Genomic DNA, 19,063 nt, shown 5'->3' on the forward strand with positions numbered 1-19,063 from the left:
AATATTTAATGGGTAGAGAAAGTGAATGACACTCAGGAAGGAAAAGAGGTAAGCCGTGGTCATCCGAAAGACTACTGTACTGAATCGAACATATTGTACAAACTACTGCCTTTATCTACATCAGGGATTCTCAAGCTCGGCGCTACTGACATTTGAGGCCAGATAATTCTTTGTTGTGGGAGCTGTCCTGTGCACTGTAGGACGTTTAGCATCGCCCCAGGACAGCAGATGCTAGTAGCAACCCCTCTTCAACCTGTTTAGACAACCAAAAATGCCTCCAGGCTTTGTCCAATGTCCCCTGGGGGCTAAAGTCGCCTCCGGCTGAGAATTACTGCTCTAGATCTAGGTACTTGGGTTTCACAGTCTTTTTATGCTTCAAGGGGAAAAAAAAATAGAGACTACATTATCGGATATTTATCTCTAATGTGGCCAATAATTTAATCCCACAAAGCTGCAAAAAGCCTTAGCAATCACATTATCCAAACCCCTCACTTTACAAAAAAAGTCAGAAGTCCAGTGGGGAGAGGTGACTGGCTCAAGCTTATGGAAAGAATGAGTGGCCCCAAAGGGATTTGAATCCATGTCTTCTAAACCACATTCAGTGTTATTTTCATTGCACTCCACTGGTTCTCATAAATTTAACATCACACGTCCTTCTTCTTTCAGGGGCAGAAAGAAAGAGAGGATGCCGCATTTTTTACTACCTCACTGAAGTTCCCCAGCAGAGGGCTCTCTCGAGGGAAATATTCCCCTTCTCTCTCTGAACTCCAGGATATCAAATCCACCCACCTTCACTCAGCTCTCCCTCGGCCTTGCATGGTGGATGGTGAGATTTGCAGAGACATGAAAGAGATGAGCCCCAGGCCCCCCTCCCCACATCCCGGGGGGCACGCACCCCAGCATGCCAAGTCAGGAGCACAGAGAGACAAGGACTCATATTTGATCTGCTGGTATCTCAGCCTGAGCCTGGCTCCCCTGGCACCCCAGGGAGGGAGCACACATCAAAAGCCCGAGTTCAGCCAGTGAAGTACAGCTCGAGCAGCCTAAAAGGGTTTCGGGGAGGAGAAGGCTGAAAAATTGTATCTTCTAAAAACAAGTTTAGCAGGAAGCGGCAGTTAGTATCTACTCTAAGCAGATCAATAAGCAGGCACAGTTAGAACAGCCGATGGCGTCAGACGAGAGGACACGGTGTAACAAAGCCACAGGCCCGTCTCACTTGCTACCCTGTGGGAGAGGGACACGGACGTGGGCAGAAGTGGCCGGAGGAGTTCCAGCATCCTAGTGACAGCCTGAGCAGGGATTCATTCTGGGACTCCCAGCCCAGCCTTGGGTTGACCAGTTATCCCTTCTCTAGGAGTGCTGGCCAAGAGCTGGAAACTTCCCAATCACCTTAGATGGAGACCCCCTGCTGTCAGGGTGTACCATCTACCAATGCTCTTGAATGTCTAAGATGAGGGTATGTTCAGAAAAGAGTAGGCTTAATACCCTAAATGCCCTTTAGTTAGGATTTCTGCCACCATCACAGAAAAGAATGAATATGCTGATATTATTCTTCATTAGGGCACTTTTTAGAACACTGACGTTGGTCCACCGTGATGCTTAGGATAAAAAAAAAAAAGAAAGAAAGAAAGAATATGGCCAAATGTAATCCTAGTCTGGATTGAAATAAACTCCAAAGATGGGATGGGTATCATGGCTGCCAAAGGAAAATGAAAGAGAAAATGGGAAAAAATAGTAGATGCAATAGGAACAGGTGAAATAAGGTACATGGGACAAAGCTGGGAAATGGAGAGAGTGATATTAAGAAATGAAGTAGAGAGTTAAAGAAAGAGGCAACTTGAGAGGAGGGTGCAGGGGGCAGAGAAGAGGCACAGGGAGAAGCTGCAGCCTTGGTGGCAGGGACAACAGCTGAAGGGAGCGGGGTCGGGGTGGGGAAGGTGGGTGGGAAAGAAGGAAGAGGAAGAGGGAGGGAGGGAGGGAGGGAGAATGTGTGTGTATACCAGAGGGTTGATTTATGTCACAGAAATGGGCATCCTGGCAAAAGAAACACAATGCTGTTGCCTTTGAGAATAACGATGAGCATCTCCATAAAACAGCTGGATTTAAAATCCCTCTAGAGAAAACAAGTTCGGGCTGCTGGCTAGGGAGCTTGAGAGGAGGGCGTGGGATGGAGGAGGGGAGGACCCAAGTCATGAAAGAAATAGGGCTTCCCTGGTGGCGCAGTGGTTGAGAGTCCGCCTGCCGATGCAGGGGACACGGGTTCATGCCCCGGTCCGGGAAGATCCCACATGCCACGGAGCGGCTGGGCCCGTGAGCCATGGCCGCTGAGCCTGCGCGTCCGGAGCCTGTGCTCCGCAACGGGAGAGGCCACAGCAGTGAGGGGCCCGCGTACCGCAAAAAAAAAAAAAAAAAAAAGAAATGACGGCCATCGTCTAGGGAGAGGGCTGCAGCCTCTCTGTGCAGACAAAGGGCTGTCTTCACAGACACACCCTGCAGTGGTTGGGAACGAGACAGTGGAACAGGCCAGGCCAGGGCTGAAGGTCCAAGGCCATGGTGAATGAGCCTTGGGCTCTCGAGGCCAAGGCTCTTGCACCTGCCCTGTGGGGTTCCTACTCCAAATGCTTCCTTCAGCTGACTCGAAGGAGACTGGGCTGTTGGACACTTTGTGTGATTTACTGACAACTAAAAGGTGACTGCTGAAACCTATCTGGCAATCTCAGGTGTTGAGTGAATTGAATATGGGGATAAATGTGGCTTTTTGGTGACTTTTATTCTGTCCACCATTCAGGCATTGTCATGGGAAGAACTGTGATATAAGCAATCACTGAAAACCAGTCTGTTGAGATGAGCTTGCCCTTAAGTTTTCAGGAAAATAAACTATTACCACTCCCTCCATATATAGATATATATTTTTTACATACTCATGGATTCTTTATTTGTACTGAGATAATAGCCAGAGGGGAGAGTGGAACCGCTGTGCCTAAACTGAGTCCATGTTACTTGTGGCTATGAATGGAGTTACTGTTAGACTGGAATGTGAGCTAAAAGGGGTGATATTTTATTCACTCAAATGGGGCCATTTTGTTGTAATATGGAATGTTGGAGAATGATGTTATAGGAATGCACATCCATATTTATGAGGCTTTTCTCCTATGGTGTGGAAATTCCAAGCCCATCATATTCTGCAGCTCTCACACTGCCAGTTTAGATTTCCCCAGACTTTTCACAGCCATCCTTCAGACCACGTCTGTAAGAACAAGGCAGAAGAAGAATAAAGTTGCTGTCCTCTTGAGCGAACTACGTATACTCCCATAGTTAAAATGAATTTAAAAGAACAAGCAAAATCAAAAGCACACAGATTTAAAGACGTTCGCTCTGTGCAGAAGTGGCTAAGAGCAGCTATTTATTCTTTGTGTCCTCGACAGCTGCATGAGGTGCCCAAATCCTCAAAGGTAAGACACTTTGGCATTTTTTAAAGTGAAATCCAGCTCAGCAGGAGATAGCAGCTACTGAATATGGAGGTTTTCCCTCCTGAGCTAAACAGTCTGTGGACTAATAGACTAGGCATTTTCTGACAAAGATCTGGTATAATTCTAAAAAATCACTCGCAGGCTTAGACTGTGATGTTCCTGAGTCTTATCATCGATAGGTGCATACACACTTCACAGCCTGGTTTGATCTGAAATAAACAGCCACCTCCCTATCTGTGCTCTGGGCAGCTGGAGGGAACATCAAGGTCACTGTGGTCCAAAGGCAGTGAAGTGCAAAGCTTACAAAGCCACTCTGTGCTACAGCAGGTGAACAGTGATTTTGTATAAATGGCAGATTTCAATAACTGGAGGGGCCCTTCAGATCATCCTTCACCTGCATCCTCCTATTTTTCAGATAGGGCACATGAAGGTCAGAGAGGTTAAAGTACCTGCTCCAAGGCTGCACAGCTAGGTGGTGGCAGAGGCCTGCCGGGGGCTTTTTATTTCACCCACTGGCCGTAGAACAACCGGCTGTTATGGATAGGGTCCTCAAAAAGGGCAGCACTGTTGTTTCTGTCCCTGTAACTGTCCTATATATTAAAATCTGTTCTCACTCTGCACATGAATTATTTTTATACTCAGGGGAAAAAAGTAATTTTTCTTTTAAAGGTTCAGTTGCTTGCCACAGAAATTTTGGCAGGTGGTAGATTCACTTTGTTCAGAAAAGATGTTCAGAAAAGAGTAGGCTTATTTACGCTGTATTCAGTCATTCTGTACTCAGCATCAGCAGACAGATACTAACCATCACGGGTGCAACACAGGACAGTTCTGGCTGAGATGACTACGTGTGGACACTAGGGGGCAACCTTTCCAAGTGCAGTCATTACAGGCGTGGCTCCGGTTTCCAAGGACTAGGAAGTTTCTTAAGCCAGAGAAAAATGGCATTTTTTTTTTTTAAATGACATTCCAGTAGAAATCTCATTTCAAAAGAATGTCTTAATAATGGTGGCAAATCAGCTTGTTAGGACATTTACTGTCAAATAGGTGTTAGCCATTAGTTCTCTCTTTTTAAAATAAACATACACACATACACAAAGACAATTTCAGACATAAAAAACATACATGCCTCTGACGTAACTAAACACCCTCATTCCATGCTGGAGTCTACGAGGGGGCGGTCTTTTATGCTGCTGACTAAGCATCAATACCAGCATAACGTTTTTATGGAAAAATGCAAAGCATTCATGCAAGTTAATAAAGTTAACTACTATTTCTACAACTTACCAGGAACATACTGCTTAGTCGACTGAAAAATAAAGCACAGTCTTTTGGGGGTGATACAGTTATATCTTATGTCACTCCAAAAATCACATTTGCTATGATAATGGTCCCCATTTCCCTCTTCGAAGAGCAAAAGTCTCTTATTTTATCGTTTAAAAACATAACTTTAGAGCTGTAAGGAAGCTCGTGAATCCATGCAGCAGAAGCAAAATTAGGCAGACCTTGTATGAGTAGATGATGTCCAAAGGAGAGCACTCCAATTAGACAGCTATTCTGCTTCACTCACATTTCTTCTCCTGTTTTATCAGAATTGTTGCTTCAGGGAAGTTAGTTGTTTTACATTTTATTAGTTATGAGATCAGATTCTTTAAACTTATGGCTTACATCATTAAGACAACCTAACTGGCATTCACATATTTCTATTGAGTTTCTGTATATTCAATACTGAGGAATTATCTATTTTTTACAACTCCAAATCCACTTCTTGGAGTGGCAGTGGCAGGTGGTGTGACATTACAAAGCTGATACCATTTAAGACGACAGACTATTATCTAATTTTTAAAGAACTCCTTGAAAGCCCTTGTAAAATACAGTTGTTTTGTAGACTGAAATCTGTAAGTCATTCCCCTTAGAAAGGGAGTATTATGAGGGTTCATTACTTCGTAGCAATAATATTCCAGGAAATAAAAGACTTCAAGAAGGAAAGGTAAGGAGGAAGGGGATCGAGGTTTTCTGTGGCCGTCACACCCTTCCCCCTTCTCCAGCTTATGAAAAGACACAGCTGACTTTTTCTTCTGAGTCTATAAAATGTGTGGGAGTACAACCAGCAAGAACCAGAACGGGGGAGCTAGTTAGGAAAGCTGAAACTTGAAGTGCCTAGTTTAGTTCTGAGGGCAGGACTATGGCCTTGGGCAGGGGTGTGGTAGGTACAAAGATCTAGGCAAGTTTGGGTGTGGTTTCAGGGTGTTGGCTATTTCCCACCTCACCATATGCTATATTCAGCTGAGTGTGTGTGGAATATGTAACCAAACAGAGATCACAAAATACATAGCTAATAACCAGTAGAAACAAGAATATTTCAAGAAAATAGAAAAATTTGAGTGTCAGTAGCTATTCAAGCCAGCTGTCCCCTTTATTTTTTCTGTTTTTGCTGGTTCATTCACTCATTCATTTATTGGTTCATTCGTTGTTGTAGACTTAGATGGAAACCAGCAGACCAGAGCCCCCTGTTCATCGTCTGCGTTGCCTCCAAGCACCCCCAGCTCAGAGAAGTGCTCGCTTAGGCACTTCTGTCGGGTGAGTGAATTCTACGGAGCACTCAGGCAAACTTACTTGGTCAGATCCCCGGGGTCTTTGCTCCCCTTGCTTTTCCTGGATTTCCCGTTATTTCAATCTCATTTAGTGAAAAATTATTTTATTATATTTTCATTCTTAAGGAGTTACCATCGCAGTCAATTTTATGTAGGAAAACTGCCCAACTCTGCAGTGTGAACAGGAGCGAAGCTGAAGAGCTTCACAGCACCCCTCTGAGACAGGGTGGCTCAGGGCAGCCAGATTTACAAACACAACAGAAGAATAAAGAGTCTCACCATTCACTGTCCAAGTATGGAGACTTGGAATGGGAACACTTGCTGTGCATACCCTCAGCTGGCAGTCAACCCTGTGCTCAGGGATTATGGCCAACACTCAATGGTCAGGAGCTCTTTCCTCTCACCCAAGTTCTGCAGCCTCTCTAGGGTACTTGTCCTCATTAAGTCCAGTTAAAAATGAGGGAACAACTTGAGAGAAAAGGAGAGGGGGGTGTTATGTAGGTGGGTACAACGGTGATAGTGAACCTCTCACAGGTGGACAGAGGCTTCCAGAAAACTGAGTGAGGTTTGAGAAAGCAAACATTCTCCCCAGGAGCTGTCCCCTGGACCTCCCAATCCACTACTCAAGGCCAAGTTAGGAACTTTCCCCACTTCCCTCCATAGCCGGGCCCCTTCCCTATGGCTCTGACCTTCCAATCTCAAGCTGTCTTACCTGAAGAGTTTTGACTTTGCCCAGGATGTTGTCCTGTGACATTGCTTGAACTGTCTGCTCACTTTCTGCTCCCCCATCAGGGATAAAAATACTGTCATGGGAAAACGCCCGGGTTCCCACAGAATAGTTGAAGGACCTGGAATGCAAATCATGTGCTTCATTTTATTAGGATGATAAGATTCCTTTTGGCAATTCAATTTCCTTTTCTTCCTGATTTAGGGGACTCCACCCACATCCCCGGTCTCATTCAGAAAGCACTTCCAGCATGGTGTCCTTTTCTGTGAGAGGTCAGCCAAGTAGCTGGGTAGACAGAAGGGTCCCACTGGAATAAGGGAGCATGTCTCCAACACAACAATGTTTCAGAGCCACTCAGTGGGAGAACTCAGACTGCTACTTGTTTGTAGAGAACCCAGGACAGAAGGCACTGCAGAAATGTTAACTGTAGGAGCCTTTCTCCTGATGAGCTGTCACTATCAGTTTTAGCCCAGTAAAGTCTTGTCAACAAGTAGTTTTTAAGTAACATGCAGATCTAGAAGTAAGAGGCAAGAGCTTCTTTCTTTCAGATTGCAATCAAATTGGAAGAAAGATATATACATCTAAAACAAAGACTTGATGAGGGCTGGAATTGCTATAGGGACTACAGGAATAAAGAGTCTCTCTGTCGAGAGTCTAGGAATTCAGAGAAGAGGAGGGGAAATGTGTGTTAAGGAGATTCTAATGGGTGTCATGCATTGGGCAACTTATAGGTGGTAGGTACCCAACAATAAACACTTTTCAGTTGAAAGGTTGTACTTCAAGGAAATCTGGACTTCTGACTGTGAGGTATAGGCCAGGTGAACTTCAGCAAGAGGAAGCAGCAGACACCAACTGTTCCTTACTTGATTTTGGAAATTAAGTTACCTCTGGGAAGGAACACACAGGGGCAGAATCACACACTCCCCATAAGGCAAGGCAGGCACATTTCCATGATGCCAGGCACACAGGCAGCTCTCTCAGGGTGAGAGAGCCCCACTTTTCCCTCTCCCCTCCCCAGAAAGGGGTTCCACCTGGAGGTTTTATCAGTGACCTAGGGCAAGAAAGAAGAGGCAGTACTGGGGGAAATGGGCCGCCAGCTGTACCTCTGAACTGAATTACAGAAATGCAGCAGGCAGGTTCCCGACCAAGTTTAGACCTACTTGGAAAGACTGAGTACCAATTTTTTTTTTTTTTTTTTGCGGTACGCGGGCCTCTCACTGTTGTGGCCGCTCCCGTTGCGGAGCACAGGCTCTGGACGCGCAGGCTCAGCGGCCATGGCTCACGGGCCCAGCCGCTCCACGGCATGTGGGATCTTCCTGGACTGGGGCACGAACCCGTGTCCCCTGCATCGGCAGGCGGACTCTCAACCACTGTGCCACCAGGGAAGCCCGAGTACCAAATTTTTTCATCAAATTTGCCAAATTACGAGCAGCATGGTAACAAAGCATATGAGGTTTAGAAACAGAAGACTGGGATGTGAGCCTCCTGGCTGTGTGATCTTCGGCAATAATACTATATATATATTAAAATTTATTTATTTATTTTTGGCTGTGTTGGGTCTTTGTTGCTGTGCACGGGCTTTCTCTAGTTGCGGCGAGCGGGGGCTACTCTTCATTGAGCTGCGCGGGCTTCTCATTGCAGTGGCTTCTCTTGTTGCAGAGCATGGGCTCTAGGTGCGCGGGCTTCCGTAATTGTGGCACGTGGGCTTCAGTAGTTGTGTCTCACAGGCTCTAGAGCACAGGCTCAGTAGTTGTGGCGCACGGGCTTAGTTGCTCCGCGACATGTGGGATCTTCCCAGACCAGGGATCGAACCCGTGTCCCCCTGCATTGGCAGGCAGATTCTTAACCACTGTACCACCAGGGAAGCCCCCCGGCAATAATAATAATAACCACCAATCCCTACTTTGATGAAAACACTGTGCTGAGAGTTTTACTTTCATTATCTCATCACCAATATTTTGTGGCAAATAAAACTCAGGGAGTAAATAACCTTATTTAAAGTCACCTAAATAGAAGTTGTAGCATAAGAAACAATTCAGATCTGCTGAATACAATCCCAGGCCAGGCAGCTGAAGTGTTTTAAAGTGGTGGAAGGTCTCTAGTATTCCTTCCCATGAGTGAGATGGGGTTTGGGCAGATCAGTGGGAGAGGAAGACAGGATGCCAATGCCATGTGGGCTGGAATATGGGAGGGCTGGAGACACTAAACAGCTGGAATAATGGGTAAGCCTTCGGCTAAATAGCACAAGGCACTATATAGCAGCAACCCACTTTATGAAATATGAGGCATTGTTTTAGGATATGAATATGAATATGAAAAGGAAATTAATATACCACTATCTCCCTGTCCTCAGAGACTTTGTGATCTATGCTACAAAATGAACTTCCAAGTTCACCTAAAGATGCTATGAAATAAACTTTCCATTCAAAGTTATGGAATCAAACCTGTTAATATTGTGTCTAAACTTTTTTCTCAGATCCCTGGCTATGATTCAGATGAAAGAAGAGGTAACTGACTTCATTTTCTACACAGTGTTTTTACAAATGGCTTATATACGCACTCAGGCTCTGAAATATTCTTATAAACACATATATGGACAAGTCCACTTTAGATGCTTAATAAATGCTTACTAATGTCTCACAGTTGTATGTACATTATACACCAGCGCTAGGCCAAGTTCCCTTCCAGTTTCCAAGTCAATCTTTTGACTGATTCATGAAATTTAACTCTCTGCTCTAATTCTTTTTTCTAGAAAGGCTAAGAACTGACAGTTTCCTGCTCTTCTGTGTTGCCCCAAATATTCCTTGTTGCCAACCAGGATTTAATGTCCCCACTTCCAGATGATCTTACTGAAAAATAGAGAAAATGAATAGTAATCGTAGCAGTAGTGATAATTATAATAATAGTGGTAGTCACAGTGGTAATATTAATACTGGCTAAATGTTACTGGGCACTTGCTATGTCCCCTCCATGTGTGCTAACTTCTTTAATATAACACCTAAATCCTTGTGATATATAATATTTAAAGCTTATGTGGAAGGCACTATTATTAAGCCTATTTATAGATGAGGAAACTGAGGCTTAAAGACAATGAGTGACTTGTCGTAAATTGAATGACTGTATACGTGTGAACCTGTTTCTGGACTGTGTTCTACGGGTCTATTTGTCTGTTTTTACAGCAGTAATACCACACTGTCTTAGTTACTATAGCTTTTTAATGAGCCTTGATATCTAGCACTTTATGTTCTCTAGCTTTGTTTTTTTTTCCCAGATGGCTACTCTTGTCTCTGCATTTCTACATAAACTCCCCCCCCACCGCCCCACACACACAGACTGTAATACACTCCTAGGATTATTTTTGTGATGGTATTGGATCTATAGATAAACTTTGGGATACCTGACATCTTTACAACAGTCAATCTTTTAATCCATGAACACTGGATATTCCTTCATTTATTAATATTTAGATCCTCTTTACTTACTCTCAATAATGTTTTGTAGTTCTCTGTATAGAGGTCTTTTACATATTTTGATAGATTTATTGCTACATATTTGATGTTTCTAAATCTACTGTAAATGGTATAGGTTAAAATTTTTATTTTTCTAATTGTTTATTGGCAGAATATTAAAGTGCCACTTGGTTATTGATTATTGATGTTATAACTAGGCTTAGATAAATTTATTTGTTCATCATAATGACTGTTGATTCTTTTGGATTTTCTATGTATACAATCATGTTATCTATGACAAAAGAGTTTTATTTGTTCATTTTCAATCTCCTCTCCTTCCTCCCTTCCTTCCTTTCTCCTTCCTTCCATACTGCAATTAGCTAGGATCTTCATATGAACTTAAGTAGAAGTGGTAATGGTGGACTTTGTCATATTCCCAAACTTAGCAGAAAAGTATTCAATATTTTACCTTAAGTTATGATGTTAGCTATAGAATTTCTATAGATGCACTTATATTACTGCTTCTTTGAAAAGACAAGCAGTCTGTCTCTTATAGCTGACTTTAAGATTTTTCTTTGTCTTTGGTTTTCTCAGTTTTAGTCTGTTGTGGCTAGATGTGAATTTCTTCTAACTTATCTAGCTTAGGGTACATAATACTCCTTAAACCTGTGGCTTGGTGTCTTTCATCAGTTTGGGAAAATTCTCAGCCATTATTTCTTCAAATACTGCTTCTGCCCCGTTTTTCTCTATTCCCCCTCTGATTCTCCAATGTTAGACATTTTCAACATGAGCCACATGTCTTTCATGCTCTTTTCTGTATCTGTTGTTCTTTTTACTCAATATGATTCAGTCTGGATTTTTCTACTGACCTAGCTTTTAGCTCATTAATCCTCTCTTTAGTGGTGTCCAGTCTGTTGTTAAAACTACCTACTGAGTTCTTACTAGCAGTAGTATTTTTCAAATCAAGAATTTCCAACCAAGCGTAAAATCGAAAGCTCGTGGGAAGCAGCCGCATAGCACAGGGAGATCAGCTCCGTGCTCTGTGACCACCTAGAGGAGTGGGATAGGGAGGGTGGGAGGGAGATGCAAGAGGGAGGGGATATGGGGATATATATATATAGCTGATTCACTTTGTGATACAGCAGAAACTAACACACCATTGTAAAGCAATTATACTCCAATAAAGATGTTAAGAAAAAGAAAGAATTTCCATATGATCCTTTTTAATAGATTCTAGTTCTCTAGTGAAATTATCCACCTTGTCAACTCTTTTGTTGAATATATTAATCACAATTGTTTAAAAGGCTCTGTCTGAAACTATAATATCTTAGTCCCCTTTGGGTCTATTTCTATTATCTTGTTTTCCTCATAGCCTGATTCTTAACTGCCTGGTAATTTTTTAATTGAATTCTGCACATAATGCACACAAAACTGTACAGGCTGGGTTCTCTCCTTTCAGAGAGGACTTGCTCGCTCCTCTAGCAAGCAGCAAAGGAGAAAAAACACCTCAGTCCAATCAGAAACCAAGCTGATCTTGGCTGGTTAGCAATCTTTGTCAGGCTCAGACTACCTCTGCTTCATCCCCACTTGTAGGGTACAGGCCTCCTGGAGTCTTAACTAAGAATCCATGTTATTTCCTAAGGTCCTTCTTGGTGGATTCTCAAACTCCAATTTTTGTCTTTCCAGCACCATAGACTGCCCTGTTTTTCAGCCTGCATTCCTGTGCAGCTGTATCAACAGATTCCTCAAAAGGAAAACTGTTGCCTAGATTTAGGTTCATTCTGGGCTTCTCTTCTCTTGGGGGGAACTTAGTCCCTCAAGTCCTGGCTGTCATGGCAGCCTCAAACTCTAATTTTTGTGTTCCCAGCTTCATGAGATTGCCTACAGCCCTGCTGCCTTCTCCTCCTCTTGGCAGCCACCCTGAGCCTTGACCTGCACCTGAGAGTCAACTAATGCCAACAGGAGAGAAGCAATTTGCAGAAAGTTGGCCTCAACTCAGTGGGCCTCCCTTCTCTCCAGGATCTCACTGCTCAAGTCTGGTGCCTTAGCAGCAATCTGACACCTTCAAACAGATGTCTCTGTTTTAATATTTTATATGTATTTCCAGTTGTTCTTGGTGGGAGCACCGATTTGCTACAAGCTACTTCATCATAGCCAGAAGCGAAAGTAACTAAATAATTTTTTGATATTTATTAACTCTCTACACATGACAGAACCTACTTTTTTTTTTTTTTTTTTTTTTTTTGTGGTACGCGGGCCTCTCCCTGTTGTGGCCTCTCCCGTTGCGGAGCATAGGCTCCGGATGCGCAGGCTCAGCGGCCATGGCTCACGGGCCCAGCCGCTCCGCGGCATGTGGGATCTTCCCGGACCGGGGCACGAACCCACGTCCCCTGCATCGGCAGGCGGACTCTCAACCACTGCACCACCAGGGAAGCCCCAGAACCTACTTTTTGATAAGGCCATTGTTCTTAAGAGGATTACTTTTCAAAGTGATAAAAAACATTTGTACCTTTTTCTTCCTATATTTGGTTTTTAAAGCTCTGAGAAGAAACGGTACAGGAGAATGGTCATTGGTTTATTAGTTACACTAATGAACACTCTCTTCTAAATAATTCAGTTTACATAATGCAAGTTAACATTACATCCTTTGCAATTTGTGTCACTTTAGATCTTGCGGTCATCATGGTTACCAATGTCGGCTCCAAACAACTCTACAATGTAGATTATTTCCTTTTCTCTGAAGGGGAAGCTGAGACAAAGAGTGGGTAAGAAGGTTGCCCAAAGTTCCAGATTTTCAGGCAGGGTTGGAATGGAAACTGAATAGCCCACGTGTGGCGATCTCAGCTTGAAATTATGTTCTAGTGAACAAAGAGCTCGGTGGGAATATTTGTCCTTAACCAGCTGGGAACTATAAACTGCATGATTAGGAGATGGAGGGGCAATTTACCACAAATTGTACCTTAACCGAGTTCATCTGGACTTCTTTACTCTTGACATTTAAAGATCTTTCACAACTGATTGCACAGTAGGCCAATTCTCCCCCCTTCCATTTACTATGAGTGGGTCAAGAGGCGAGGGGCCTCTGAGCCTCAGTGCTGCAACTTACCCTCAGACTATCTGCTCAGATGGAAGAAATGGGACTTGCTGTGTGGGAACCTTTTCTTGTGATGCTTAGAACACGGAGTAGCCTCTTGATCGATAGTGAGATATAGAAAGGCCTCTAAAATCCCCCAGATTTTTAACTTGTAACTGAAGGATTGTCAATACAGTCATTTAACAGACATCTTAATGTAAACAAGACCTGAGGTCAAATGTCAAGCACATGTGGGAAAAGCAAACTCTAGAAGGAGAGGAAAAGAGGTCCACTTGGGAAATCTGGAACAACATGGGGCTCTGAGGAAGAGTTTTCATAAGCTTAGAGAAGAATCGCAGAGCCATGACTTACAGATGCCAGAAAAATGGTCCGTTTGGACTTAGAGGTCCAAAGAGCAGAAGTTCCTGGGGCCTTTATGCAAAGAAAGGTTTTGTTGTTGTTGTCATTGATGATATTGTTATAGGCAGAGAGGTTGGGATTCCAAACATCTAATCAGAGGCTTCTAAGCAGCCCATGGAGGCCAGCTTTGCATCTTCTCCTCAACTCTTCACTGACTTCTATGGTTATCTTTCCAAAGGCAGAGAGAGTAGAACAACCTGAGGCTACTCCTTGGGCTTTAACAATCACTTTTAATAACTGTCTATCTAACTCCAATACTACACTCTCTTCTAGCCACGTGTCTCCAGCCCACTGTCTCTGCAAACTCAACATGAACAAAACCAAACTCATCAAGCGTTTCCCACAAAACTCCAATCTTTCCTATTTCTGTGTTACTATCATCCCTCAGGTTCTGTGCTATATTATTTTGTAAGTAAGGTCAGACCCAGGTTAGGGGAAAGGTATTGTGCAAAAGACCTTAGTGAGTAACATGATCTGTCCTTTCACAGGCAGAAATCCTTCAAAAACGATACAGAAATCAATGAGTAGGACTGCAAATCCTGAGCTCCCAGACCCATTTTAGGCTTGCACTGGATTCTGCCTGCCACACTCCTCCACGACTGTGCTTGGAGGCCCGGAGAGCTGCTCATCACATCTCTAGTGGGTCTCTAATGGAAATGAGCATCAAGAGAGGGAGCTGCGAATCCAGGGCAGCGGCAGCTCTGGCAGGTGGCAGCCCTGGCACAGCCAGCAGTCTCTGCTGACTCTGTGATCACGGAGGCCACGACTGGAATCCTTTCGGACAAAGAAGCTAAGGCCCTGGGAGCTCAGGCCCTGGAGAGACTTGATCAAGACAGAACTGAAACCAGGGGGACAGTGACGTAATACTCGCTGGCCTTTCGACTGCCCTCAGAGGATCCTCTGCTCATTTCTGTAATATGATTGACACCTGTAAATGGTCTCCAACTGAAGTCCTCTCCAATTCCACTTCCTCTCAAATCCTACATCAATCTTCAAGCAATTATTTGGCCAGCTCAGAAACCTCTAGTGCCAAACCTCTTTTTGCCAAAGTCCTACCAGACGAAGCTGTAACGGTTGCTTGGCATTTAATGCTCTTCATGTTTGGCATTTAAGGACACTGAACCACTCTGGCTCTATGAAACAGAGTCCATGCAGTGCAGGGATTCAGCGCTCAGACTCAGGCCAGTGTGCCTCCTTGTGAAACCTGGTTCTCCCACTTCTAGCTGTGTGGCCTTGGGCACGTCACTAAACCTCCAGGTGCCTCAGTTTCCTTATCTGTAAATGAGGATGATAATAGGACCTACCTCATGGAGCTTCTGTTAGGATTAAATGAATTAAGTTCTTATAGAAGTGTTACCTATTATTATCAAATGTCACCCTACTTCAAACATCCTGTAAGGCAAACCCAACCATTCAGTTCCCCAAATACCCTCTCTGGGCTCTATCACTGCATGGGCTCTTCCTCCCCATGGATGGACTGCCCAATGCCAATCTCTCAGTTCAGGTCCTACCCATCCTTCAAGGTCCAGCTCACATCTTATCAACCCCCACACAGCCTTTCCTGTTTCCCTGGAAGAAGGGGATCTTTTCTCCCACTGAAAGCCCTATGCATGCATCTCTTGTTACATACATGTCTATGTTATGGTTACTATAATCATGCCTTAAATGAGAGGGAAAATAAAAGTGCTTTGCATGTTGTAAAATGCTCCACAGATGTGATTCTAATAATGATAATGGTATCATCTTGTCTCCACCACAGTACTAGGAGTTGCGTGAGGGCAGGGATCACATCTGTCATCTTTGTTTCTCCCACAGAACTTTACCAAATAAAGTTTGTGAATACGTTTTTTTTCAATGGATGAGTAAAGGATTAACACTGAAGGGTAGTTAACCGGATGTGTTTCCCATGGAGAGGTCACTGAGGGAGTGAAAGCATGATGCAAACATACTGATGGGAGGAGGGGGTACATTTTCTGATGGTGGGTATTGTTCAGGGAGGGCAGGCCTATGTAGGAGGCCAACAGAGAAAGTTCTGAGGAGCCAAAGGGTGGGCAAGTCAGGTTGTTCAGCACCTTTAAAGGTTCCTTCCAGGCCTCCTTTTCAACTCAAACCAGGGAATTGCTCCAGGCTTTGTTTCCCACCTTCTATTTCATGCCGTCTCTCTCACCCACCAAGTTTTTCAGGTTTCATTCCCTGTCAGTTATAGTTCTTTGCTGCAAGTTAACAGAAACTAACTTTGTCTCACTCAACCAAAAGAAAATCCACTAGATGAACAGTGAGGGCTCAAAGAACAATGAAAGCTAGAGTCAAAGCTTGGAGAAAGACAGGGGTAAAGAAAGGTCTAGAGGTCTAGGCATCAGGAACCACGGCGGCCATCACACGGTGCAAAGAGCCCAGTTACAGGCTGCTCTCGTGGTTGTGTCCTTACTTCCTGGACCCACCTGCCAAGTCAGAGCCCTGGGAGACAAAGACTGATGGGCCAGGCTGGGTCACATGCTCATGCCAGGCTTCAGCGGGAGGGCAAGTAAAAGATCTGGCCCTTTTGGCTTCTGTCCTAGGAAGCAGGCACTACGTCCTGTCATAAGGGCACACAGCGAGGCAAAGTTGATTCCCTGAAAGGAGATGTGGGTGCTGTTGAGAAGAAGAACCGCATGCTAACAGCTGAATGACCAAAAACAGCCATCACACTATGCCTTTGGATCTCCTTTGGATTCTCCTTTCCCACCGAGCCCCTCTGCACGGACAGCTCATTTGAACAGTTCTCTGGTGTACTGATATCACTTCTCCCCCAAGAGGCTGCCTTTCTCTCTTGGTGGCATATGCTGCTGCCTGAGAGCGAAGGATGACACGCCCCATGCTCCTAGGATGTCCAAGCCCAGGTCCAGTGCCCTATGCCCATGCTTATCTGCAGAAGTGGTAGAGATCAGACAGAGGGTGTGTGATGGGCCTGTGGCCTGGAGCTTAGGCACTGGAAGGTGACAGTAAAGAGAGAAGGTGAGAAGGAAAGCAAAACCAAGTTATCCCTTAGACATGCTATTCCATCCTTCACCCACTGCGCAGTTAGTGCTAAGGAGCGCAGGGAGGAGTCAAGCAGAGCCATCTTCATTTTAAGTTCTGTTGTCTGGAACTACTGTTTGCAGTGGGGTCTGCTGTGAAAGGAACAATGAAAAGGGAGGGGAAGTTTGCTGGGGGAGGCGTTTCTGGGCAAGGTATCCTCATGAATAAAATGTGACACAGGACAGGGATAATCCCCTTTCCGTTCCTGGTCTGTGTCGTCTGCGTGTGACACCTGGAGCAGTGGCAGCCATCTTGGAGCTATGAGGAAACAAGCCTGAGGACAAGAGCCTACTCCCTGAAAATACGAGAGAAAAAAAGGAATCAGACTGGATCTTGCTGATGTTGCTGGGTTGCTTCATTAATGGACCTTGGAACTTGGAAAGTCTTCCAGACTGTCAGGAATCAGATAATATATTTCCTTACTGTTGAAGAAGATACCAGTAGAAGTGTTTTCTGTTACAACTGAAATCATCCTACCTGATACAGTCTTCTAGCCACTACTCTAAACTCTGGGCACATCTAAGACCCACTGACATCATCTAACCTTGGAGTATGAGCCTACAGAGGGAAATTCTCCCCACGCAAAAAAGGAGAAGGCTCTCTGCAGCTGCACAGTTAACACATGTCTCAGGCCAGCCCTTCTACTTCTCCTTTGTCTTTTTTGGACAAGCATCATGTAATTTGGGACCATAGATATTGGGTAATTACCATGGCAATGATTAGGGATTCACTTCAGGAATAAGGAAATATAATTATAGTCCAATTGCAGCTTGTTTCCATGACAACAGGGGCAATTGTAATTGATCAGCACTTTTCTTCCTAAGCAGATCCGTGAGTCTCATTCAAATGAAATGCTAAAAAGCAATTAACTATCCTCATCAAACAAACTAGAGTTGCTGGAAGAGCCTGAAGTCAGATTACACTTTGTGTGGCGTCTTGGAGGTTCATCCTGGACTCTGGTAGTTTATGAAAATATTTGGTACTCAATAGGCTACAGAGTACCAAATCATCTAATAATTACAATAGAAACAGGATACGTCATAAAAAATTCAAGGAAGAGGAAGAAAGTCTGGAATCTTAAAACACAGATTCTCAGAACTGGAAGTCAAAGGATCATCTACTTCAGCCCCTTAGCTCAGTCCCATGCCTAGATCACGTAGGACGAGCAATCGTCTAGCCTGCCTCTAACACTCTGTAGGGGTTCCACGGGCTTCCACACTATCTGTTCCACTCCTCAGATGCCCCACCTGGAGAAAGATGTTTTCATAAACCTCTCTAGCCAGGCTTCCCTGGTGGCGCAGTGGTTAAGAATCTGCCTGCCAATGCAGGGGACACGGGTTCGATCCCTGGTCCAGGAAGATCCCACATGCCCGTGGAGCAAGTAAGCCCGTGGGCCACAACTACTGAGCCTGTGCTCTAGAGCCCACGAGCCACAACTACTGAAGCCCACGTGCTCCGCAAAAAGAGAAGCCACCGCAATGAGAAGCCGGTACACTGCAACACCCGCGCACTGCAGCAGAGTAGCGCCTGCTCGCCGCAACTAGAGAAAGCCGCGCACAGCAACGAAGACCCAACACAGCCAAAAATAGTAAATAAATAAAAATAAATAAATTTATTTTAAAAAAAACCAAAAAAACCTCTCTAGCCACTGTTGGAATCAATTTAGTCTTGGTCTATGCTCTGGAAATAGAAAGCTAGTTATCGACAACCTCTTTATCTCAGTAGTAATATTATGTCCTGCATTTGTAAAGTGCTTTTTTATAGCAGATAGTGTAATGTCATGTGCATTTTTTTGTCCTCATAATAATCCTTGAAGACGGCATATCCATTTAACAGATAAAGAGGCTGGCTTGGTTAAGGTCACACAGCTCATGAGTGAAAGCACCTGTATTCACAAGAGGACCCTAGCTCCTGATCTGCGGCTCTCCCACATCTTGTATCTCCAATAACTGCCGAAACTGATTCATCATCCTTCTTTCCCCCAGACTTACTCAGCCCAGCTCTATTTGTTCTCCTGCTTAGTCCTAATTTTCATGCATTTAATGCTTTTGTACCTCTTCTCTACTCCCTGTTCAATTTCAGCACATTCCAGGTTCCTATGGATAGAGGATAAATGATCAAGTAAAATAAGTCTTTTCTGACTTCCTCTTCTGAAAAGCAGCAAGGCCAAGGGACCTAAGCACACGCGGTAATCAGGGAGCCTGAGCTTCACTGTAATTTCACTGGTGACATGCTGTCTCACTACACCAACCGTGTAATTTTCCTTTTTCAGCAGG

The 19,063-nt window shown here is 44.3% G+C and overlaps 1 protein-coding gene across 5 annotated transcripts in view; it reads right to left on the reverse strand.

Moving 5' to 3' along the window:
• CRACD (capping protein inhibiting regulator of actin dynamics) overlaps positions 1–19,063 on the reverse strand; it is a 182,199-nt gene that overhangs the window by 70,326 nt on the left and 92,810 nt on the right. For 3 of the 5 annotated variants that reach the window (XM_060012481.1, XM_060012479.1, XM_060012480.1), the window contains exons 1-2: positions 6,774–6,885; positions 4,755–4,776 (exon numbers count right to left, since the gene is read on the reverse strand). In XM_060012481.1, coding sequence (XP_059868464.1) covers positions 4,755–4,776; positions 6,774–6,871 — 120 coding nt within the window. In that variant the 5' untranslated portion in view covers positions 6,872–6,885. Of the gene's footprint in view, positions 1–4,754; positions 4,777–6,773; positions 6,910–19,063 lie in introns of those variants that run through there. The other 2 variants (XM_060012482.1, XM_060012483.1) reach the window with 1 other exon arrangement.

The sequence above is a fragment of the Delphinus delphis genome, chromosome 5 (assembly GCF_949987515.2).
Source record: "Delphinus delphis chromosome 5, mDelDel1.2, whole genome shotgun sequence".
NCBI lineage: Eukaryota > Metazoa > Chordata > Mammalia > Artiodactyla > Delphinidae > Delphinus > Delphinus delphis.